The 25960-nt window shown below is 45.4% G+C and overlaps 2 protein-coding genes, 1 long non-coding RNA gene and 1 other non-coding gene across 5 annotated transcripts in view; 2 read left to right on the top strand and 2 right to left on the bottom strand.

Annotated features, from left to right (window-relative positions):
- Positions 1-25960, top strand: part of LOC119878688 — a 53145-nt gene that overhangs the window by 4123 nt on the left and 23062 nt on the right. The window contains exon 2 of the long non-coding RNA XR_005387073.1: positions 3909-4062. This is a non-coding gene — a long non-coding RNA (uncharacterized LOC119878688). The remainder of the gene's footprint in view (positions 1-3908; positions 4063-25960) is intronic.
- Positions 4302-25960, bottom strand: part of LOC119868878 (DNA-binding protein SMUBP-2-like) — a 49625-nt gene continuing 27966 nt past the window's right edge. The window contains exon 8 of one of the 2 annotated variants that reach the window (XM_038589272.1): positions 4302-4699. Coding sequence is in view for 1 of the 2 variants with exons in the window: in XM_038589271.1 (XP_038445199.1) it covers positions 4668-4699 (32 nt within the window). In the remaining variant the exon portion in view is untranslated. The remainder of the gene's footprint in view (positions 4700-25960) is intronic. The other variant, XM_038589271.1, reaches the window with a different exon arrangement.
- On the bottom strand, positions 7720-25694 carry LOC119878686. The gene has a single exon (XM_038589268.1). It carries the CDS (start codon positions 25684-25686, stop codon positions 8332-8334), a length of 17355 nt encoding a protein of 5784 aa, XP_038445196.1. The 5' UTR covers positions 25687-25694; the 3' UTR covers positions 7720-8331.
- Positions 9251-9309, top strand: MIR1837-3 (microRNA mir-1837-3). Its single transcript, NR_049529.1, has one exon. It is a non-coding gene; the product is annotated as a microRNA mir-1837-3 (primary transcript).

The raw sequence follows: 25960 nt of genomic DNA, 5'->3' as shown, positions 1-25960 counted from the left end.
ACAGCCGCATAATAGACCAGTGATGTGAATTTATAAAAATTGCCATAAATAGGTCGTTGCTCTCAACTCGGATCTTGGTGTCTTTCCGAGAGCAGATTAACATAAGATGCTTAAGTTCTCTGGTGCAGACCTTGTAGACTCTCTCTCCAGTAGTGGGCTTCATGATTTTTAAAGTAGCACGTCACATGGTTCCCATGCTCAGCCTGGGGGTGCAGCGCCCAGGTGTGTTCCAGGCCGGGAGGTTCATGCAAGCTCACGTCAGCTGGGCTGCCAGGTGGGCACTCTCCACCAGAGGCGGCCAGAGGTGGTTTCTGCAGTGCCAGGAAAAATAAGCAGGTCCACAGCCCCACAGCATGCCAAGCCACATAGACCCAGGGGGCTTTCTTTCTATCTTCAGCACTTTGGGTAAATTTCTTCACATCTCAAGTGCCTCAAGTGGCCACTTCCTGGTTTACCCCTAAACTGGTCTGGCAGGTGCACAGCAAGAGGTGGCCTCTTGTACAGGATGTTGGGTGGACACGTGTTTGGTTCTCTAGCATGGACACCGGGGTGTGGAAGTGCGGGGCTGTGTACTAACACCATGTTTTGAGAAACCACCAGACTGGTGTCCATAGCAGCTGCACTGTTGTGCATCCCCAGCGGCAGCACATGGGGGTTCTGGATTCTCCACCGCCTTGCCAGCACTTGTTACCCTCCATCCTTTGGATTCTAGCCATCCTGGTGGGTGTACAGTGGCATTTGGCCTCAGTGTTGATTGGCATTTCCCCGACAGTGATAGGAGGTAGCATTGAAAGCATATATTGTTTTTCTTTTTCTTTTTTTAAAAATATTTTATTTATTTATTTATGAGAGACACAGAGAGAGGCAGAGACACAGGCAGAGGCAGAAGCAGGCTCCATGCAGAGAGCCCAACGTGGGACTTGATCCCGGGTCTCCAGGATCATGCCCTGGGCTGAAGATGGCGCTAAACCACTGAGCCACCTGGGCTGCCCCTTCTTCTTCTTCTTCTTCCTCTTCTTCTTCTTCCTTCTTCCTTCTTCCTTCTTCCTTCTTCCTTCTTCCTTTTCTTCTTCCTTCTTCTTCTTCTTCTTCTTTTTTTTAAACGCAGGCTCCGTGCCCAGCATGGAGCTTGCACTCAGGACCCTGAGATCAAGACCTGAGCTGAGAGCGAGGCGGACGCCTAACCGTTGACGGAGCCACCCAGGCGCCCCTGTGATTGTAAATGTTTTTAAACACGAGTCTGTGGATGCCAGGACAGAGGGTGGGATTTTCACTTACTAGATTTGCACAGGGAGTTCTTCAAACCTTTGTCTGCAGATACTGCAAACCTGGTTCTGCAGATACTGTCTCGCCTGCCTCCCTGACAGAGGTCAGACCCCTGAGCAAACACTGGACCCACACCTTCAGATAGAATTGACTGCAGACGCTATGTTTAGGTTCCATCTCCTGCCATTAATAATCCCTCACATCTGTATAAAGCCCTGGAAAGAGCTTATAAATCATCCCGAGGGTGGCCAGTCCGTAAGTTTGTTTGCCATGCTTCACTCTCTGCAGAGTGATCTCTGTGACACCTGCCTCCTGCCACATGTGTAGCCTGCAGTCTTTGTGGGGAGGGGTTAAGAGGTGGCCTTGAGGCGCTAGCAGAATCCTTGAGCCACCTGGATAGCTTTTTGAGAACAGGATTCAGAGCTGTTGAGGTGCCCTCTTCAACATCCTGCATTATCTGCAGGAGCCCTTTGCTTGGAGATCTTGCTGCTTTCAGACATGGGATCTGTTTCTTCAGAATCGGCCAGGCTAGGGAGCTTGGCTCCATGCCTGCTGAATAACACGTAGATAACCATGAACACTTTGCAGGTTGCGTTAAGCTAAGGTGATTCCCAGTGGATTGAGTTTTGCCGACTTGCTCTTTGCCTCCATGATCATGAAAGCAGGTTGTGTGCTGACTCTTCCCAGGTGTGCCCAGGTGTGCCTGTCCCAGCCTCTCCCTTTGCCCCTAGCCACGTCACATGTGGTTAAGTCCACACACCACTCCTCTGCTCCCACCCCCGACTTGTCGTCCCCAGGCAGAGACTCTCCTGTGTCAGGCAGTGGCTCTTCTGAGCCAGTGATCAAGCCTGAAGCCCCAGGGTGCCTCTGAAGCCTGTCTGGCTGGAGCGGGTTGTCCTCCTCACCCCCACTCATGCCACTTTGGGCCACTGTCTCCTGGAAGACTGACTGCCCTTACTTCTTACTGGTCTCACGCCCTGCCCTGCCCACCATCCATACTGCAGCCAGAGTGGTCTTCTGTCTGTTAAAGACTTACTCATTTGAGAGAGCATGTGAGAGAGCATGAACGGGAGATGCAGAGGGAGAGGGAGAGGGAGAGAGAGAATCTCAAGCACACTCCCCACTGAGTGCAGAGCCATACATAGAGCCTCATCTTGCCACCCTGATACCATAACCTGAGCCAAAACCAAGAGTTGGATGCTTCCTCAACTGAGCCACCCAGGCGCCCCCAGAGGGGTCTTCTTGAGACAGAAACAGTAACTTAAAGCCCCTGGATGCTCTTCCTTCACCCTTAGCATAAAACCCAGCTGCCTCCCCTGGCTGCCTGTGGGTCATCCTCTCTGACCATAGCTGCCTGCTCTTGACACCAGCCACCCTGTCCTTGACCTGCCCTTGACCTCTGCCCAGAGTCCTGTTTTACCTTTGGGCCTGAAAGGCTTGCCCTCCAGCTGATCCTTCTGGGCTTCCATGTCATCTAGGAGGTCCCCTCTTGGACCCTCTCTACTTTTTGGCCTCCCTATGTGAGCTCTAGAGGGGCAGGAGGAGGACTTTACTGCCAATGTCTGCATCCTCCCCGTGGCTGGCATGTGGGAGGCAGTCAACAAACGCTTGCCGAAGGAGCAAATAAATGCAGGCCGCATGCCTCTCTGGGCCTGTAATGGAACCATTTGTTCCAATTAGCCGAAGACTAATAAGCTAGTTTGGCTTTTGTAACTGGGCATCTTTGAAAGCATGACACCTGTTTATATTGGTAGGTCCTCCTCCCACTCAGTAGGCTTCAGAAGGTAAAAACAGGAGAAATTGTGATAAGAAAACATACAATTTTGGGTTTTCATTATAGTTCTTGGTAGCTTTTCCCCCTTCTGTTAGCTTCCTTTTTATTGTGGGGCATCCGGTATAGAGCTTAGGAAGAAGGAGCATGGTCCCGGGGCTCCAGGAGGTAGCAGAGGGGCTGGCTGTGCCGGAGGGAGCCGTGAGGTGCATCCTGAGTCCCCAAGGAAGAAGACAGGAACCATGAGGAAGGGAGCCGGAATAGACCTGGCTCTGAAGCCGTTGAAAGGAAACACACTTTTATTGGTTGAGGCAGGGCAGCTAGCCTGAGCAGAGACACCCATAGACACCCACTCCGGAGGATTCTCTGTGTCTCCTTTTCATGGAGTCTTCAGTGGCGCCTGAGCCGGTCTCTCAAGACAGCAGCCACATGCATCCCCCAGAGTCCAGTGCTCCTGCCTGGACACAAGGGGTTCAGGGCCATCAGGGACTCATCTGTGGACTCTCTGGGTTTCTTCTGTGCCAGACTCCAGGAGGTTGGTGGGTGGCAGTGAGATTGGCAGGTGGCTAAACGGCTGCCAACTTCCTGGGTCAGCTGGGTGTGGCCTGGAGGCCTGATGGTAGGGGTGGGGGTGAGGTTCCACTCCTGGACTCCACCGGCCACCCCGGGCCTCTGAGCAGAGGGGACAGTGGGCTGGGTAGTGCTGGACAGGTCGGGGAGGGGCCAGTGGCCCCTGGAATTGGGTCTATTAATGGAATATGAAGTTTGTTAGATGGCTGGGAAAGACTAAATTCAGAACACATCCCAGGTCCAGGTAAGGGGCTAATACCTGGTAAAATGCTGGTTGTGTCACACTGTCCCCTTCTCCTAGGAGATTGCCGAAGATGGCGGAAGCTCACCAAGCCGTGGCCTTCCAGTTCACTGTCACCCCAGACGGTATCGACCTGCGGCTGAGCCATGAAGCTCTTAAGCAAATCTATCTGTCTGGACTACATTCCTGGAAGAAGAAGTTCATCAGATTCAAGGTTTGTGGATCCTTGTTTAAATCTATGTGGTGCTCAGCTAGCACCTGAGAATGCGTCTGGGTGCTGGTGCAGGATGGGTGTGTCAGTGCTGACGGGCACGGGGTTGGTACTTCATCGGGACTTATGAAACACTTCCACATGTACTGGCTCACTGAGTTCTTTTACTTTTATTTATGTATTTATTTTAAAGATTGTATTTATTTACTCATGAGAGACACACAGAGAGCCAGAGACATAGGCATACGGAGAAGCAGGTTCCATGTGGGGAGTCCAGTGCGGGACTTGATCCCAGGACCCTGGAATCACAACCTGAGCCGAAAACAGACGTTCAACCACTGAGTCACCCAGGTGTCCCAGGCTCACTGAATTCTTGAAGAAATTCTGTAAGGCAGGCAGGCTGGTTTGGCACCCTGTAGGCAGGTGAGGCGGTTGTTCAGGGAAGCAAAGACTAAAATCCACGTCTCTGAGTTCAGAACTCTTTACACCTTGGAGAAGGAGGATCGTTTCCAGCTGTACGAATCGCAGTGAGTTTATCTAACAGATGCCTCGCTGATAAGACAGTCAGATGTTGAAATATATGCATGTAAATTCAAATAGAGTTGACTTCACATGTTCTCAATTCTGTTTACCTGAAAGACTGGAAATTTATTCACTTTTTTTAAAGATATTTTATTTATGAGAGAGAGCACGCACATGAGCAGGGGGAGGGGCAGAGGGAGAAGCAGACTGCCTGCTGAGCAGGGGGCCTGACTACAGGGTTCCATCCCAGGACCCCAGGACCGTGACCCAAGCCAAAGGCAGACGCCCAACCGAGCCACCCAAGCTTATTTTTTTTATTCAAGCACAAGTCTCGTTTTCCACTTAATCATTATTTTGAAAATCATAGGAGGAATAAGATGCATGTTTGGAAAGAATTCAAGTGAGATGACAGTTCATCAAGTTACCTGCCGCAAGGAATGAGGAAAACTCATAACCGTTTATTTATTTTCCAGTTTCCTTTTCAGAGGGTGTAGCTCAGACTAGCGCTGTTGAGAAGGCCAAGGAGCCAGAGTAGGTGAGAGCAGTGACTCAGAAGGGCGACAGGCCCCCTGGGAACCGGCCTGGCTGGGCAGGTGCTGCCCCGGGTGGGGGTGGGGGTCCCCGCACACGGCCCTGGCAGCTCCCGCGGTCGAGCAGGCGCCACCTACAGGGGTAAGCGCGCTCTGCCACCTGACCTTCCCGAGAGCAACACCTTTTACCGCCAAATCCAGGGAAAGAGAGACTTGGGTGCAGAGCTGTGGCCATGTGTCCTTGCACCCCAGTGGAAGTGTTCTTTGGTTTCAAAGACCTTGTAGTACTGCTGGCAAGACCAGTGGATAGGAAGAGAGAGGATCAATAGTGCATGGCTGCACCTGACTGCATGGTTACAGAGGACCATGTGGCTCGGAGCTGGAGGGGCCGCAGGGGGAGGCTGGGGTGAGTGGGAGACCTCTTATCTGGACCCTTCTTGCCTTGGTTTTAATGTAACGTAATACATGTATGTGTCTTCACCTTAAAAGAACGTTTACTTCAGAGAACACCAGGAGAAACCCCCACTTTGTTTAAAATTTCTTTCTCGGGGCACCTGGGTGGCTCAGTGGTTGAATGTCTGCCTTCGGCCCAGGTAGTGATCCCGGGTTGAGTCCCACATCGGGTTCCCTCTCAGGGATTCTGCTTCTCTCTCTCTGCCTATGTCTCCCTGCCTCTCCTTCTGTATCTCTCCTGAATAAATATATAAAACCTTAAAAAAAAAATCTTTCTCTTAGACCTCTAGACAATAGGAAATCTATGGGAATAACATGGAAGGATGCAAGTAGCTTCTAAAATAATTCAGAAGAGCTTTGAGAGTTTTAAATCCATTGTCTTGGTCAAATCAATCTCTTATTAAGAAGGCTTTAGCAAGAATTTTTTTTTTTTTTTTAATTTAGTTTAGTAGTTTCGAAACAAACACCAAAATAAAGAGAATAAGGAGGGCAGCCCCGGTGGCGCAGCGGTTTAGCGCCGCCTGCAGCCCGGGGTGTGATCCAGTCATCGGGCTTCCTGCATGGAGCCTGCTTCTCCCTCTGCTTGTGTCTCTGCCTCTCTCTCTCTCTCTCCCCCGCCCCCTCTCTCTACATTTCTATGAATAAATAAAATCTTTAAAAAAATGCTACAATTCCATAGCAAGACAGACAACTCAACATTTAAAAATAGGCCAAAGAGGGGTGCCTGGGTGTCTTAGTTGGTTAATCTTCTGACTTCAGTTCAGGTCATGATCCAGGGTCCTGGGGTCGAGCCCCCAGTCAGGCTTCCTGCTCGGCAAAGAGTCTGCTTCTCCCTCTACCCCTCTCCCTACCTGTGTCCGTTGTTTCTCTCATACTCTATCAAGTAAATACATTAAAAAATCTTTATTTTTTAAAGATTTTATTTATGTATTCATGAGAGACACAGAGAGAGGCAGAGACACAGGCAGAGGGAGAAGCAGGCTCCAAACAGGAAGCCCAATGCAGGACTTGATCCCAGGATCCTGGGACTCAGGGATTACACCCTGAGCCAAAGGTAGACGCTCAACTGCTGAGCCACCCAGGAACCCCAAAAACAAAATCTTTAATTGGGCAAAAGATATGAACAGGTGCTTCCCAGAAGATATATGAATGGCTAATAAGCACATGACAGATGTTCTATATCATTATTCATCAGGAAAATGTTAAAATGACAATGAAACACCACTATACACCCTTAAAATTGGCTAAAATTAAAGACTTATTCCTATACACTGCTGATAGGAATATAAAATTATACCACCAATTTGGAAAACAGGCAAATTTTTTAAAAAGTTTAACACACTCCAGACATATGACCAATCAACCTAAGATGGCATATCTTGGTAGAACAATACCATCTCAGGTATTTATCAAGAGAAAAAGAAAAAAAAGGCCAGCCCGGGTGGCTCAGCAGTTTAGCGCCGCCTTCAGCCCAGGGCGTGATCTGGAGACCCGGGATCAAGACCCACATCGGGCTCCCTGCCTGGAGCCTGCTTCTCCCTCTGCTTGTGTCTCTGCCTCTCTCTCTGCATCTCTCTGTGTCTCTCGTGATAAATAAATAAAATCTTAAACAAAAAAATTCCCACAAAGAAGTGCACATGGATGTTCGGAACAGCTTTATTTTAATACTCCCAGAAGGCAAAGAACCCAAATGTCTCAAGGAAGATGGCTAAACAAATTATGGTATTTGTATAATGAAATTCTATTCAGCAATAAAAATTAGTTCTCATTCAAAACCACTATTTTGAATGAAAAAAATCATGCAAAAATAGGACATACTACCTGATTTCATTATATAAAATCCTAGAACATGCAAACCACTGTATGGTGACAGAAAGAAAGGGCAGTGCTGTCTGGGAACAGGAGTAGGGAAAAGAATGGATGACAAAGGAACCCAAAAAATCTTGGGGGAGGGATAGTGACTGTAGTGACACTGTTATGGTTATTTACACATGTCAAAGCTAATCAGTATGGTTTCACTCATACATGGAATATAAGAAATAGTGAAAAGGATTATAAGGGAAAGGGGAGGGGAATTGAGTGAGAAAAATTAGGAAGACAAACCATGAGACTCCTAACTGGGAAATAAACCAAGGATTTGGGAAGGGGAGGTTGGTGGGAGCGGGATAGGGTAACTGGGGGACGGGCAATGAGGAGGGCACTTGATAGGATGAGCACTGGATGTTATAATCTATATTGAAAATTTGATTTAAATTTTAAAAATGTAAAAAAAAAGAGCTGATCATACTGTATGCTTTAAGTATGTATACTGTAAAGATGCATTCTATTGTACTTCAATGGTACCTCAGTAAAAGTATAAAAAATTTTAACAGGAATTAGCAGTACTCTAGGACCAAAACCCACCATCCAAAACAATGGGAGAAATCTCTACTTGGAAGACTTGCTAGTATCAGGAGGCCAATAAGAGTCAAGTCCCCTCTGACTCCTCTTAGTAAACTGTCACCATAGGAATTTCATCACTGTCAGTGTAAGACTCAAATATACCCATATCCCTTCTCATGAATAAGCATAAGCACATTAAAAACAATAATAACAACAACCAAAAAAAACAATACTTCATATGATCAGCATGATTAACATCTTGGGAATTAATCAACATGGTTAAGAAACCACTCCCCCTAGGTCTCTTTTATTTTTCAAAGATTTCAACAATAACGATTGTTTTACAATACTTGTCAAATGAGGGTACTTGATTGCTTACAAAATCTCAGATTAATCCTAAACTTCGATGGCTCCTCTCAGAGGGACTGCGACATCTCCTCTCAGAGGGACTGCGACATCTCCTCTCAGAAGGGCTCCGATGGCTCTTTACAGAGAGACTGCGATAGCTCCTCTCAGAGGGACTGTGATGGCCTTTCTGATAAGGACTGCGATGGCTCCACTGAGAGGGACGGTGATGGCTCTTCTGAGATGGACTGTGAGGGCTCCTCTCAGAAGGACTGTGATGTCTTTTTTCAGAGAAACTGTGATGGCTCCTCTCAGAGGGACTGTGATGACTCTTTTGAGGACTCCGAAGGCTCCTCTTAGAGGGACTGTGATGACTCTTTTGAGGACTTCGATGGCTCCTCTCAGGGGGACTGTGATGACTCTTTTGAGAAGGACCGTGATGCCTCCTCTCAGAGGCACTGTGATGGCCCTTTTGAGAAGGACCACGATGGCTCCTCTCAGAGGCACCGTGATAGCTCCTTCCAGAGAGACTACGAGGGCTCCTATCAGAGGGACTGTGATGGCTTTTTTCAGAAAGACTGTGATGGCTCCTCTCAGAGGGACTGTGATGACTCTTTTGAGGACTTCGAAGGCTCCTCTCAGAGGGACTGTGATGACTCTTTTGAGAAGGACCGTGATGCCTCCTCTCAGAGGCACTGTGATGGCTCTTTTGAGAAGGACCACGATGGCTCCTCTCAGAGGCACCGTGATAGCTCCTTCCAGAGAGACTACGAAGGCTCCTATCAGAGGGACTGTGATGGCTTTTTTCAGAAAGACTGTGATGGCTCCTCTCACAGGGACTGTGATGACTCTTTTGAGGAAGACTGCGATGACTCCTCTCAGAGGCACTTTGATGGCTCCTCTCAGAGAGACTGTGATGGCTTTTTTCAGACAGACTGTGATGGCTCCTCTCAGAGGGAATGTGATGGCTCTTCTGAGAAGTACTTCGATGGCTCCTCTCAGAGGGACTGCGACATCTCCTCTCAGAGGGACTGCGATGGCTCCTTACAGAGGAATTATATGGGGTTCTCTCCCTTAAGAAGCTGTGGTTTTGCTTCTTGGGTGCGAGTTTCTCTTTAAGGTGGCTGTGTGAGGTTCTGTGAGGTGAACCATGTAGATTTCTCCCCCCGACTTGAACTCCGGTTCCTGTTTTGGAGTTCTTGGACTCCTGGCTAGAGATTTCACTTCTGTAGAGCTTTTTCTTACCTTTGCTGCTAGAGTCATTTTGAACAATACCCATAGGCTGTCCAAGTGAACTGGTTTTGAAAGCGGCACTTCCTTGGGAAACTATGGGCTTAGGCAGTTGGGTACGTCTGAGTTGGAAAGAGCTATCTCTTTCTGGTGGTTGAGCTGATCTGAATTGCTCTCTTTCTTCCCATAACATGTTCTGCTTAGTGGTTATGTCTACTGGCTTTACCTTAACAACTGACATCCTGTCTCTTTTGATATCTCTTGATAGGTAATCATTTCTGGCTCTTTGTTTTAGATGCTGGTTTTTGCTTGACCACGAATGGTCTGGCCGTGGCCTGTCCACGGGCTTCTGCCCGGCAGAAGTCATAATTCTGTGTGCTGTCTGCAATGCTTGCTTTAGGCCTTGCAAAAGCAGTTGAATGAATTTGGGTTGGGAGGATTTCTTAGATTGTCTTCTTAAAGACGCAGAGGTAGTTTGAGATGTTCCAGTCCTCTTGCTTCTTACCTGGGCTGGTAATTCCCTAGAAGGACTCTGTATTATGCTTCTACCATTTGTGTAGAGTTTTGTGTTTTGTGTTCTGCTTCCCTTGGTGATTCTTTTCATTGGGTATGGGTATTTTGGATTATGGGTCTTTTTGGTTTTCCTTTTAGCCCATTTTACATTCTGATTGCTTTCAGAGACACTCTCTGGTAGAGAGTGAACCTGACTAAATTCATAGAGCCCCGGCTTTCTAATTTCTGTCTTTCCTACTAGGTCAGGGCCTCTATACTGCCTTCGCCTGATGTGGACTCGTACAGGAGAAGGAGACTGGGAAGATCCAGACTGGAAATATATCGTAGAAGTAGGACTCTTGGAAGCTCGAGTATAGACTTTCGCTGTCCTTAGCGATGGTGATATAGGACTTCGTGGTGTGATGGGTCTGTCTCTTCTGTGGTACTTTGGGACTTGGGGTCTTTTCCCAGTTTGCAACCTAAAGCCAAGTTGCAACCTAATCTCTCCGTGGCCCTCAGGAGTGCGTACAAGGTGGAGCTGTGGATAGATAAGAAGGTAAGGTCCGAAAGTGCCCTGTAATTTATGACAGCAATTAAATCCTGCACATCGGCCACACTGTAAGCAGATAGGGTATTTTAAAACCAGACCTGAAGTTAGAGGTGGAGGTACATTTGGGGGTATTTGACTCCTTAACAGTTTTGCTGCTATTTTTAGCTGCAGATCTTGTAGCAACTGGAACTGTTCTGAGAAGTCAGTCTTGGCCTGGTGGGGAAGATAACTTGGCTTGAGACTGTGTTGGGACTCAAAACTCAAAGAGTTCTCACTCTCTTCCACTGGAACAGAATCTTTCCTGGTGAAAACTATATTGAAGGAAGACTCTAGCTGTACTGGGGCAGGAGGCTGGCCCTCTGATGTGCTGAATGGTATGTGCTGAAAGATGTCCTGGGATATATCAGTGAGCTTTGAACTTCTCTTTAATCTCACTCTAGTCCCAGAATATTGCTGTATTATGGAGGACATGGAGCTACGTGTCCATATTCTTAAGGCTGTTCTTTGCTCGTGACCACGACATGAAGTGTGCCTCTGAATGTAGTTTCTGGCCACTGAAGGCTGAGGAATAACACCTCGACCTTTCTCTAGCAGACTCTGGGAAGGCTTCATCAGTTCAGCTGGAACCCCAAATAAATTCTGGATAGATTGACGGATATCTCTAGTGGCTCTTTCCATTAAAGATGTTGGAGAACAAAGCTTCCTTTCCATCGTGGTTCCCAAGACATCCCCCAACATTAGCATATTGGAGAGATATTTTCGAGGTAGTCGCTGTCTCCAGGAGTGACTCTCCCAGACGTTCTGTTGTCTGCCCAGGACAGAGCTGGTAAGGCCTCTTTGAATTCTTGAGCCTGAGTGGAATGTCCTAGGTGGTGATCTCCAGCTTTGTGGTGGATGTTGGGATAGGCCCTGGAGTGAGTTCCCTAGCTCTTCCACCTGCTTCTTGTCAGTCGTCTTAGATAGGACACCCACTCCTGAGCTCTCAAAATGTGGAGTTTCTACAATGTTAGCTATCTTATCAGAGAGTTGATTGTGAAGGGAAAAGGGAAGAGTTGAAGATTGTATCATAGTAGGGTCTATAAAGGACTCTTCAGGCTGAAAAATATCTGTCCCAATGTTTCTTATATCCAAGGCCCTTGATACTTCTGGCACCTCAAAATCACAAAGGCTTCCGAATTCTGTTTCATCAGAACTTGTGATGAGGGAGTTGGAAGAGTTATGGAGAAATCTAGAGAGATAGTTCTCTATTTGTAACTCCTCTCTTGATGTAAAATCCTCACATTCCCTATTCTGATATACCTGTCGTAGATTCAAATCCTCAGATTCCATCATTTGAGGAGGCCTTATTTTTATCCCTATTGCTTTCACAGCCTGAAGCCCTTGTTCATGAGTGAACACTGCAGGCTCCTCAAAGGGACATGCTGGCTGTGAGAGTAATTCTGCAGATTTCACATGGGTATTTGGCCTTGGAGTTAATTCCACGGGTTCTACCATTTCTTGAAGATTGAAACAATCTATTACTTCTATCGCTGATCCTAATGCTACTCCTATTGGTTCTACAACCTGAGCAATTGGCCCTGGTGCTAACTCCTCAGATTTTACAATTTGAAGTGGTGGCCATGGGATTAACACAGTCTTTACAATCTGAAAGCCTGTCGACTTCATTATGTCCAAAATTTGGTGTGTTGGCTCTGTGGTTAATTCTTTAGATTTTACACTTTGCAACCACAGCTCTGAGGTAAACTCAGAGGGTCTCACATCTTGCAGTTTTGGGGTCAGCTGAACATAGTCTATCATTTGAAAGGCTGGCCCTGGGGTTAATGCTACAGACTTCACAACCTGAAGTGGTGGCCCAGGAGTCACTTTCACATACTCAGTAACTTTTTGGGGGGCTCCCGGGGTTATTCCTATTGAGAGCGCAGCTTGAAGCTGTGTCTTTGTGGATCCTGGGACTTGATCTAGTGGCTTTGGACTAATCCTCATAACTTCTGTAATTTGAGCCCGTACTCCTGGAGCTCTCTGTGAATATTTTATACTTTGATTCTCTGACTGTGGTAGCCCCACTGATCCATTCTCTGGCTGCCATGTCTCAGATGTGAGCTCTACAGACTCTGTGTGTCCTACAGCTTGACCTGTTTGCTTTTGGAGCAACTCTAAAGATTGTCTCCTTTGAAGCCATTGCCTAGAGGTTAAACCCACAGATTCAGGAACTTGATATCCTAGCCCTGATGTCATTTCTGGAGATTCTGGAACATGATGCAATGGCTTTGTAATCAGTGCGTCAGATTCTCCTCTTTGCAGTCTTTTCTCAGAGATCACCTCCACAAATTCTAGTGCTTGAGGATAGGGCCTAGGACATCTCTCTGAATATCCAGTGGTTTCGCTTACTGGCTTTGGGGTCACTCCGAGGAATTCCTTCCCTTTTTGCCTTGCCTTGGAGGTCAATCCCACAGTTTCTGTAGTGTGATGCCTGGGCTCTGGTGTAATCTCTTCAAATCCTACAGCTTGCTGCAGTGGCCTTGTATGTAACTCTCTCAAATCTCTAAGTTGAGGCCGTGACTCAGAGAGCAACTCTAGAGTTTCTGGGATTTGGTAGCTTTTCTTTAGGGTTAATTTCGAGGATTTAGAACCTTGATTCCTTAGCACTGGAGTCCGATCAACAGATTCTGGTACTTGAAGATCTAGCCTTAGAGGCACTCTTGAAGAATCCATGGCTTTACTTGTTGGCTTTGGGGTCAACTCCACAGATTTTTCTGTGGTTTCGTTGCCTTGATGTGCCAACCTTTCTGTGATGTGATAAACTGGTATTGAAATCAAATTCATAGATTTAGGGACTTGATGCTTTGGTGTCGGGATCATCTCTGCACATTCTACAAACTGATGCCCTGGCCTAGGGATTATCTCAGAGTCTGTGATTTGATAGCTTCTTTTCCGATTTAGCATCTCAGCTTTTGTTCCTTGAAGCAGTGCCCCCGGTGCTAACTCTACAGATTTTGTATCTTGCTGTAGAGAGGCTGAGGACAATTTCACATGTTTTATACTTTGCAACTTTGGATCTGGAGTAAACTCCAAAGATTTCTCATCTCGTTGCTGTGATTCCGGAGACCAATCTGAAAATTTAACGCTAGTCAACAATGGTCCTGGTGCAAACTTTTTAGTTGCCTCTGGTGCCAACACCACCGATTTCATACCTTGCCATCCTGAAGTCAGCTCTCGACAATTCGTACCTTGCTGTTGGAACCCTGGTGTCAATTCTACCGAGTTCATATCTTGAAAACATGGCTCTGGTGCAAAGGTCTCAGAGTTAGCATGTGGTGACTTGAGGCATGTTGACAACCCTAAAGAATTAGCACTTTGACAATGTGGCAATAGGTTTGATTTCAAAGATTTCACATCTTGAGAACGTGGCTCTGATTCAAACACCACAGATTTCTGCCGGAGGCAAGAATTCAAATCCTTAGAATTCACATTTTGAGGTTGCGGTCCTGGTTTCAACTCCAGAGATTTCACATCTTGAAAACACAGCTTTGGTGCAAACACCACAGATCTCACACTATGTCGTCTAAGGTGTGAGGGCAACTCCTCAGAATTCATACCTTGAGGATGTGGCCCTGGATTTAACTCCACATATTTCATTTTTTTAAAACATGGCTCTAGTGCAAACGTCTCACATTTCAAGTCTTGCAGCTCGGAGCCTGAAATCAGTTTCACAGAATTTGCACCACAAAGCAGTGGCTCTTTGTTCATCTCCACCGACTTTACATCGTTAAGCAGTGGCTCTGGTAAAAATAACACAGATTTCATACCATTTAACGGAGAGCCTAAAGTGAACACCGACTGTACAACTTGTGGCTGTGACCCACAGTGATTCTCCAAAAACTGGATTTCTGGAAACTTTGTCCCTGGAATTAACTCAGAAGATTTTACACCTTGCCAATATGCTCCAGCGTTGAACAGAATAGATTTTGTACCTTGATATTCTGATGTAGGGTTAGTTTCAGAGGGCTTTGTGCCGTGCATCTGTGGCCCTGGATTAAACTTTATGGAATTTATGCATTGAAGTTCTAACCCTGGTTTCAAATCAGAAGAATTCATGCTTTGCAGCTGTGGGCCCCAGTTGAACTCCCGTGATGTTATACCTTGAAACTGTGTCCCTGGAGTCAATTCACATTTCACATTTTGTAAATGTTGCATAGGGTTGAACATAACAGATTTTACACCTAGAACTTCCGTTCCCAGATTCAAATCAAAAGGTCCCATACCTTGACATTTAATCCCTGAAGTCAACTCAAAAGATTGTATACCTTGCAAAGGCGGCCCAAGTATGCACCCCGTAGAATTTACACATGGTAATTTTGACTCTGGATTCAACTCAGAAGAATTTACACACTTCACCTGTGGCCCAGGGTTGCATTCCATAGGTGCTACACCTAGAAACTTTGACCCTGGAATCAATTCAGATTTCAAACATTGCAAATGTGATTCCAAGTTGAACACCACAGATGTCTCACTTTGCTTCTTAGTCCCTGGATTCACCTCAGATCCCATACCTTGTTGACATTTTCTCCCTGAAGTCAACCCAAAAGACTGTACGCCTTCCAAAAGTGGCCCACGTTTGCACCCCATAGAATTTACACATTGTAATTTTGGCTCTGCATTCAACTCAGAAGAATTTACACACTTCATCTGTGGCCCAGGGTTGCATTCCATAGGTGCAACACCTAGAAACTTCGACCCTGGAATCAATTCAGATTTCATATCTTGCAAATGCCGGTCAGGGTTGAACACCATAGATGTCTCACTTGCAATCTCTGTCCCTGAACTCACTTCAGAAGACTTCATACCTTGAAGTTTTGAAACTAAAGTTAATTCAGAAGGGTTTATACCTTGCAAAGGTGGCTCAGGGTTGCATCCAAAAGAATTTACGCACTGCAGTTTTGGGTTTGAAATAAATGCAGAAGAATTCACACCTTGCACATGTGGCCCAAGGCAGAACACCTGAGATTTTATACCTTGAAGCCCCGGCTGAGGATTCAACTCAGATTTTACACCTTTCAATTGTGGCCCAGTGCTGAATGCCACAAGATTTGTACACTGAAGCTGTGGCCCTGGATTCAATTCAGAGGATTTCCCACCTTGTAATTTAGGCTCATGCTTGAATTCCAGAAATTGCTCATATGGAAGCTTCACATCTGTGCACAACTCAGATTTTATCTCTTGTAGCTGTGGCCCAGGATTGAGCTCAAAAGACTGCATACCTTGAAGCATACCTGTTCCCTTGCATAACTCGGGAGATTTCACATCTTGCAACTGCTGCTCGGGATTGAATTCCATAGCTTTCACATCGTGAAGCTTTGTCTCTTTGCATAATTCTGAAGATTTTATATGTTGCAGATGTGGTCCAGGATTGTATACCATAAATTTCATACTTTGAAGCTCTGGCCATGGTTTCAACTTACAAGATTTCTCTTCTTGCCACTGTTTCCCAGCTTTGAACTCAGAAGATATCACACTGCAAGTCTTTGATTTCAAGGCTAACTCAGAGGGGTTTGCAACCTGAAATTCTGGGTCATGTTTGACTTCTGTCGTTTTCATTATTCGAAGGTTTATGGACTCAGGAGATTTTGCACCTTGCAACTTTGCCCCGGGGTTGAATTTCATAGATTTCACACCTTGAAGGTGTGCCCCTGGTGTCAACATATGCAGTTTCCTGTTTTGTAACTGTGGGGCTGACCCAAACCCCAAAGATTTCACATCTTTGACCTTTGCACCTAGAGTCCATTCAAGAGATTTCATATCTTGCTTCATGGGTCTGGCAAGGAACTCCACAGATTCTCCACTTTGAAGCTTTGTTTCTGGTGCCAACTCAGAAGAGGTTACACCTTGTAACTGTGGAACAGGTTTTAACTCAACTGATTTCAAATCTCGAAGCCTGCACTCAGGTATCCAATCAGATTTCTCACCTTGTCTCTGTGGTCCAGGGTTGAACTCCACCGGTTTCATACCTTGAAACTTCCTCTTCTGGGTTAAATTAGATTTCCCACCTTGTAGCTTTGGACCATGGTTGAACTCAGAGGATTTCACTTCTTGAAGCTTTGACCCTGGGATCACTTTAGAAGACTTCATACCTTGAAAGTGTGATCTAGAACTGAACCCCGTAGATTTTGTATCTTGAAGCTTTATACCCATGATCAACTCAGAGCATTTCACATCTTGTAACTGTGGGCCTGATTTCACAGCTGGAAACTTCCTCCCCAGGGTCAAATCAGAAGATTTCTCACCTTGTAACTTTGGATTAGGTTTCAGTTCTACAGATTTCATACCTTGAAGCTTTTCCCTTGGGATCACTTGAGAAGACTTCACATCCTGCAAGTGTGGTCCAGACTTGAAATTCGTAGATTTAATGTCTTGAAGCTTTATACCCATGATCAACCTAGAAGGTTTCATATCTTGTAACTGTGGGGCTGACTTGAAATCCACTGATTGCACCTTTTGAAGCTTTGTCCCTGATATCAGTTCGGAAGATTTCATACCCCTCAACTGTGGCCCAGGTTTGAACTTCACAGATTCCACATCTTGACACTCTGTTTCTGAGATTAACTTAGAACATTTCTCTCCTTGAAACTGTGGCTCAGGGCTGGACGCCAGTTTCATATTTGGAAGCTCTGATCCAAGGTTCAGGTCCGAGGATTTCACAACTTGCGTCTGGGGACTGGGGTCGCTTTCTTTATGTTTTACACTTTGAAGCTTTGACTGTGAGGTCCCCTCAGCAGCATTCACACCTTGTAACGATGACCCAAACAAATCTGTAAATTTGGCACCTTGAATCTTTGTCCCTGCAGTCGGTTTAGAAAAGGTTATGCCTTCCATCTGGGAACTTGGATTTAACTCAATAAATGTCATATCTTGGGACTTTATCTCAGGTGATAACTTAGAAGATTTTAGATCTTGCCACTGTGACCCAGAGTTGAAATTCTCAGATTTCACACCTTGAAGCTTTGTCCGAAGAGTCAACTCAGATGACTTCATCCTTTTCAAGTGTCGTGGGGAGTTCAGCTCTATAGTTGTACCACTTTGTAATTGTGACACTTGGCTTAATACCCCAGATTTTGTGTCAGGAAGCTGTGGCCCTTCCGCAAGCACTAGAGACCTCCCACCTTGAAGCTGTGCTCTTGGGGATGACTGTAAGGATTTCACTTCTTGAAGCTTTGGTCCTGCAGTCAATTTAGTAGATTTCCTATCATGCAAGCAAAGCCTAGATTTGAATGTCATAGATTTTATATCACAAAACTTTGACTTTGAAGTCAGGTCACATGATTTCACACTTCTAACCTGTAGACAAGGTTTCAAATCGAAACCTTGAGGCTGATGTTCCTGGAGTGATGACGAAGATTGTATATCTTGGAGCTTTGGCCTTGGAGTCAACGCAGATGACCTTCTATCTCTTAACTGTTTCAAAGCTTTCAACTCTGCAGACTTGACACCTTGAGATTGTAACCCAAGATTTAACTCTACAGATTTCACAGCTTGGAAATCAGGTCCTGGTATCCACTGAATACGTCTCACAGTTTCAAGCTGTGGCTCTCTTTTGAACCCAATAGTTTTTACATCTTGAAGCTGTGGCTCCGAGGTGGATGCCAAAGCCTTCCCTTTTTGCAGCTGTGGTCCTGGTAGCACCTCAGGGGTTTTCACATTCTGCAGCTGTGGCCCAAAGTTGAACTCTGTATATGTTGCACTTTGAGGTTTTGGCCCTGGAGTCAATTCAGATGACTTCACATCTCTTAACTGTATCGAGGATTTCAACCCTGCAGATTTAACACCTGGAGAATGTGACCCGAGATTTAAGTCTACAGATTTCACGGCTTGGAAATCAGGTCCTGGTATCCACTGAATACGTCTCACAGTTTCAAGCTGTGGCTCTTTTTTGAACTCAGTAGTTTTTACATCTTGAAGCTGTGGCTCTGAGGTGGATGCCAAAGCCTTCCCTTTTTGCAGCTGTGGTCCTGGTAGCACCTCAGGGGTTTTCACATTCTGCAGCTGTGGCCCAAGGTTGAACTCTGTATATGTTGCACTTTGAGGTTTTGGCCCTAGAGTCAATTCAGATGACTTTACATCTCTTAACTGTGTCGAAGATTTCAACCCTGCAGATTTAACACCTGGAGAATGTGACCCAAGATTTAAGTCTACAGATTTCACGGCTTGGAACTTAGGTCCCGGTATCCACTGAATACATCTCATACTTTCAAGCAGCGGCTCTTGTTGTAACTCAAGAGTTTTTACACAAAGCTGTGGCTCTGAAGCTGACTCTGAGGGTTTTACTTGGTGCAACTGGGGCCCTGGGGTCAACTTAGGAGATTTTAGGCTTTGCAACTGTGGTTCAAGGTTGAATTCCTTAGGTTTTAAACCTTGAATATTTGATTCAGGAGTCCAATCAAGTGATTTTATATCTTCAAATCCTAACTCAAAATTGAGGTCTTCTAATTTTCTGCCTTTAAATTTTAGTTCTGGAATTAACTCCAGAGACATCCCATCTTCTGCCTTAAGCCTTCTCTTCAGTTGCTCTGAATTCTTCCATTGCTGCTTTGATGAGATTACAGATATCTTGCCATCCTGTTCTGGCCCAGAAGTGAGATTCATGAGTGCCATCCCTTGAAACTGTTGGCTTGGGGCTAAGTCTACAGAGTTTACTCCTTGAAACTTTGCTCGTCTGGTCACATTCCCAGATTTTACTTCCTGCTTCTTTACCCGTGGGGTCAATTTCACAGATTTCACATGTTGCAGCTCTGAATCTGGAGTTTCCTCTACAGATTTTAAGCTTTGATGCTTTCCACATGGGGTACTGTCGACAACCTTCCTATCTTGCGTTTGTGGCTCTAAAGTCAATTCCTCAGGTTTCACATCTTGCGGTTCAGACTTTTGGAGCAATGGTCCTGGTGCAAAAGGCACAGGTTTCTCACCTTGCATCTTTAGCCCAAATTTCAGTTCCACGGTTTTCACATCTTGCGGTTGTGTTCTCGGGACCATCTCCACTCCTTTGAATTCTTGAATTCTTGCATGCAGAGCCAAGTCAGGTGTTGCAACTTGAAGCTTAGTATCTTTGGTGTCTTTCACAGATTTGACATGTTCTATCCCTTGCACTGTGGTTGTCTCCATAGATTTCTCACCTTCCAGCTGTGGACTGGGGGTTAACAACATAGATTTCATACCTTTTAGACACTGTCCTGTAGCTGTGGCCACAGATTTCACATCTTTCAGCTCTGAGATCAACAACTCAGATTTTAAACCTTGACGTTTTGAGCCTGGTGTCAGCTCCATTGGTTTCACACCTCCCACGTGTGGCCCTTGGATCATTTCAGAAGATTTTATAGCTTGTAAATGTGGTCTTCTAGTCGACTCAGAATAGTTTACTCTTGGCAACTGTGACTCAGGAGTCAACTCCATAGATTTTGCATCTGGTTTCTGTGGTTGTGAGACGAATTTATAAGAACCGTTACCTTCCAAGTTAGACATTTGGCCCACCACGAAATGTTTTATGCCTTGAAACAATGTCTCTGGTACTAATACCTCAGGCTTGACCACTTGCTTTTGAGGTCCTGGGGACAACCCCATAGATCTTATTCCTTTCATCTTTGGCTTTGGGGTCAACTCAAAAAATTTCACATGCTGTAGCTGTGGCCCTGAGTTTAACTCTGAAGATTTCACACTGGAAGGTTGACTTCTTGATGTCAGATCACAAAATTTGATATCTTGTAGCCATGGCCCTGAGCTAAGCCCCACCTGTTTTCGATCTTGAAGCCCCGAAGACGTCTTTGCTAATTTAGAATATTGAAGCCCTAATTCTGGGGTCATCTCCACAGAATTCACACCTTCAAACACTGATCCTGGGGTTTGCTCCCCAAATTTGACACCTTGAAGCTTTGGCCCATACGTCAATTCAGAAAATTTCACCTCTTGCTGCCTTGGTCCTAGATTCCGTTCCTGAGACTTCACACCTTGATACTGTAGTTCTTTGGTCAATTTCCTAGATTCCATGCTGTGAAACTGTAATCCTTCAATAGACAGAAGAGATTTCATATTCTCATTCAAGAGCCCTTGGTTTGATTGCAAAGATGATTCTGTTTCAAATCCTACGGACTGTATATCTTGAAGCTGTGTTCCTGGTACACACTGCACACGTTTGAAACCTTGATGCTTTGGTTCTGAGGTCAAATCTGAAAATCTGACATCTTGCAAGCGTGGTCTTGAGTTTTGTTTCACAAATTTCATACTCTGAGTTTGTGATTCTGGAGTCAATTGTACAGACATAACGCTTTGATGGTTTGGCCCTGGGGTTAAATCTAAGGATTTCATCTCTTGCATTGGTGAACCTGGGGTCAGTTCATCAGATTTCACACTGTGATGTGGGGATCCTGAGATTAAATCTACAGGTTTTTCTCCTTGAAGAAGTGGCCCTGGGGATAACTTTGAAAATCTGACACTTTGTAAATGCGGCCCTGGGGTCAATTTCACACCTTGAAGCTGTGCCCCCTTAGTCAAGTCTTCTGATAGTATACTTTGTAGTACTGGTTCTTGTACCAGCTTCTCAGATCCTACCACTCCAGTAGTAGCTAGCTGTTGAATTACATTAACATATTCCACATCTTGTAATTGTGGCTCTGGCTTCAGCTGCATAGACTTTACTCCCTGGAGCTGTGGCTCTGCGGTCAACTCCAGAACATGTCGTTTTGCTCCTGTGATAAATTGTTTAGATCCTTCCATTAATGGGGATGTTCCAGGGGTTGACATCACAGATTTCAAATTTTGCAGTAGTGGCTCTGATTTCTCATATTGCATGCCTGGTCCTAAAGTCAATTCCGGAGATCCTTGTACTAAATATGGTGGTACTGGCATTGTCTCCTGGATATTTTCAACTGGAAGCAATGCCAACCCAAAATTTTCTGTATTTTCATGTTCTGACCTTACGGGCATCTCCGAAGGCTCGGTAACTTGACAATGTGGCTTTAGAGTCATTCCTGTAGATTCCATAACTTGACCTGTTGGTTTTTGTGTTAATGCCATTTGGAGCAAAGCCTCAGAAGTCAGCCGCGCAGTTTCTGTGCCTTGATGGCCTGGTCCCAAGGTCATCTCTGAAAACTTTTGAAAATGTGGCCTTGGCATCATCCCAGCAGTTTCCGTGACTTGCTGTGGGATTAACTTCACAGATTCCTCCTCTTGTGGCCAGATCTCAGAAGCTAAAGCTGCAGAGGCTGTGTCCTGATGCCTTGATCTAGAAGTTGAACCCAGAGATTTCATTGCTTCTAAGTGTGGTTCCATGGTAACTTTCCTTGATTCAACATGTAAGTGTGTTTCAGGAATTAACCTCCCAGATGCTTCCAGTGGTACAGTTAAATCCACAAATTTATTATCATGCATTAGTGGCCCTAGAGTCAACATCTCAGGTTTTGTATGTTGGGGCCGTGGTCCTGGGGTCAATGGCACAGATTTCACACTTTGAAATTGTGGTTCTGAGGCCAACTCCTTATAGTTCATAAAATCGGAATATGGTCCTAGATTCAGATGAACAGACTTCATACCTTGAGACTCTGGGTTCATCACTTCTGGGGTCAGATCTTGAATCTCTGATCCTGGTACCAACTCTGGAGATTCTTGTATTGTGCGTTGAGACATCCGAGTCTCCAAGGCTTTTACGCCTTGGAGCATTGTCTCAAGAGCACCTTGGAATGGCATTGAGTTCATCTGCATAGATTCTAAAGTCTGGCTCAATGGCCTTGGAGTACTTCCTAAAGATGATTGTTTCAACTCCATAGATTCTTTCCTCTGGTGACAAGTGTCAGAGGTCAACTCTGCTTCTGCTCCTTGGTATCCTGGCTCTGTGATCATTCCTGAAGATTCTAAAGCTTGATGCCATGGAGTCAATCCTTCGGGATCTATGGCTTCATGATTTGGCTTGAGGTTGAGCTCTGCAGATTTCACTGCTCGAATGCGTGCCCCTGAAATCGGCTCCTCGTATTTCATACCTTCCACCTGTGTTTTAGGAATCAACCTTCTGCATTCTACCATTCGAGGAATTTTCACATCTTTAAGTAAGAGTGCTGGAGCTATCTCCTCTGGTCTTTCATCAGGTAACCGTGGCTCTGGGGCCAACTCCATGGATTTCATGTCTTCCTGTAGTGGTCTTAGGATCAGTTGATCCACAGCTTTTATATCTGGAAACTCTGGTGGCACGGCCAAATGAACATATTCCAGACCTTGCAACTGTGGACTGGAGGTCAACTCCATTGATTTCCTATTCTGTAACTGTGGTGCTGGGGCTAACTCAGCAGATTTTCCACTTTGCTCTTGTGTTCCTAGAGTTAAACGAATAGATTGCAGACCTTGAAGCTGAGACGTTGGGGCTAACTGCACAGAATTCCCACTTTCCAGCAGTGGAATGGGTGCCAACCCATCAGATTTTACAACCTGCAGTTGAAGTTCTGGGGCCGATTCTATGGAGTTCACAGTTGGGATCAACTGTCCATATTTTGCCATTTGTGGGATTGAACCTGAGGTTCCGTCTATAGGTTTTACATTTTGTAATCCTGGGGATAACTTCATGGAATCCACAACCTTAAGCTGTGGCATTGGCTTCACCCCCAAATAGTCTACATCTGGCAGTAGTGATGTAGTGGTCAATACTGCAGAATCTGTGACTTGATTCAGTGGCTCTTGATTCATTCCCTCAGATGCTGTACTTTGACCCAGTGACCTCGGGACTGTACCTAAAGATTCCATTATTTGATGAGGTGACTGTGTCAACTCAGTTAGATTTGTGACTGTGGGGTCAGAGGCCAACCCTCTAGTCTCTATAGTTTGGTGGCTTTGCCTTGGACTCCTCTCTGAAGGTTCTAAGATTTGATCCCACGGAGTCATCCTTGAAGACTCTATGACTTGATGAGATAGGCCTGGGGTTAATGCCATAGTTTCTGTGCGTTGATGATATGGTTGTGGAGTCATCCCCACAGAGTCCAGCACCTGAATCCATGACCCAGGGGTCAACTCCAGAGGTTCTTTGACTTGAGATACTGGCCTTGAGGTCAAATCCGGAGTTTCCACAATTTGTGATTGTGATGCTATGATCATTCCCATGGGTGACCCCAGGGCTACTGGAGTTACCTTTAGAGAATGTATGGATTGATGTGATGGCATTGGAATCACCCCTACTGATTCTGTGACTTTAGGTGGTGGCTTTGGAGGTAAACCCACAGTTTCTACAACTCCAGGTGAACCAATAGTAGTAGGAGAGCCGGAAGTCAAACCATCTGGTTGAGTCACTCCTGGGGTCAAATTTGCAATTTTAGACTGTGAATCTCCATATTCTATAACATGTGACTGTGCTGATGGAATTATCCCCATGAAATCCACAGCTTGTAATAGTGCCACTGGAGTTACTTTTGTGTAATCTGTAACTTGATGCAATGGAGTGGAGATCATTTCCAGGGATCTTGTGTTTTGACACACTGGTCCTGGAGGAATGTTCAATGGTTCTATGGCTTGATTTTGTGGCCTTGAGGTTATGTCCACGGATTCAGCAACTTTAAACTGTGGCCCTACAGTCATTTCCACAGTTTGCACAACTTCATGTCCTACCTGTGGACCTATCTCTCCTGGTGGCATGACTTCATGATCCAACGATGTGTTTATATCTCCAGACTCCATGGCTGGATACTGTGTTCTTGGGGTTATTCCCTCTGATTCTATGATATGTGAATGTGATTTTTTAATCATCCCGATAGAATCCATGACTTGAAGCAATGCTACAGGAGTTACCTTCACATTATCTGTGACGTGATTCGGTGATCTGGAGGTCATCTTTGATTTCATAACTTGATGCTGAGGACTTGATGTTACCTCCACTGATTCAGTGATTTGATATGATGGTTTTGTGCTTACACTCACTCTTTTCATCGTTTCCACTGGTTTCCCAACTTCATCTGGTGGCTGTGGGAACAAACCCACAGATTCTGTCACTTCTGAATGTGATTCTGGGATGATCCCCATTGAATCCATGACTTGAAGTAATGCCAATGGAGTTACCTTTATGCTATCTGTAACTTGATATGATAGCCTTGGGGCCAGCTCCACTTTAGTCACTTGGGTCTCATGCTGCTGCATCCTTTTTTCCGGAAAACCTATGACCCTCTGCTCTATACTAAGCTCTAGGATGTGTTTTGGCTTCTTCTGCAGGAAATTGGTTTCCCCTTGAACTATGTCAACTCCTAAACTTTTGGGAGGTGGAGTGCCCAGTGATGTAACTAAGGGCCTGGATTCAACGATTTGGGGGCCATCCCCCAGTTGTGACAGCTTACCTGGGATAAGTGACTGTGAAATTTTTGTTTCTGTTCTATTCAATCCAGATTCCACTCCAATATTCACATGGAGCTGGAATGATGGACAGTTTGGGGATTTATTGTTGATACTTTGTTCAGTGCTTTGATGGGTAGGCATAGATACCTGCATTTGAGGTTTCTCTGGTTCAGGGACTACTCCTCCTCGTGCCTCAGTTAAATAATGCAGCATTTCCCATGATTCCTTCACAGGCAGAGGAACTGTTTGTTCCTTCAAAGTACAAACCTTCCAAGCCATATGTCCTTCTAACTTCCACCTAGCCAAAGGAGAGAGCTGGAGTGGAGCCCGCCCTGAGAATCGTGGTCTTGCCTTGCAGATAGAACTTGACCCATGATCCAATGTCAAATGACTCTTGCTCCCTCTCCCATTCTTTGTTTGTTCTTGTTGACAGAGACCTGGGGATTCAAAAACAGAGCTTTGAGACCTTAATGGTGAAAGAGCTGCCAAATCCTCCAAAAGATTTGATTTCTCAAGCTGTGAGAGTTGAAAAGGGGGCAGGGATGTGCCTTGGTTCCTGAGCACAGAAGACTGGTTTTTGGGTAAAATGGGTAAACTAAGGCTCTGGAGTTGACAGGTTGTTCCTTCAGAAATGACAGAAAGGTGTGACAGGCTGGAGCTGTTGCATAATGATCCAGAGGAGATGCTGTGATCAGTAGAATGTTTTGCCTTCTTACAGCCACAACAGGGTAGAACAGGCTCCTGAGACACAAACACAGAGGAGGTGGAGGAAGAAATCATATCCGAAGATTCTTGCAAACATGAGTGCATAAGACTTGATCTAAGAAATAAAGAAAAATTCCATTTGCTTTGAAGCAGGAGAAGGTAGGAAAAGTAGGAAAAGGGAAAGATAGTGGCCATTTCAAATGTAAAATATTTTGACCTGAGGGAGTACAACAACAAAAGAGGTTGCTTTCCCCAACTTCAATTACTTTTTTTTTTTTTAATTTTTATTTATTTATGATAGTCACACAGAGAGAGGGAGAGAGGCAGAGACACAGGCAGAGGGAGAAGC

This window comes from Canis lupus, unplaced genomic scaffold, assembly GCF_011100685.1.
Source record: "Canis lupus familiaris isolate Mischka breed German Shepherd unplaced genomic scaffold, alternate assembly UU_Cfam_GSD_1.0 chrUn_S1826H2023, whole genome shotgun sequence".
Taxonomy (NCBI): Eukaryota; Metazoa; Chordata; class Mammalia; order Carnivora; family Canidae; genus Canis; species Canis lupus.
This window is presented reverse-complemented; position numbering and strand designations above follow the sequence as displayed.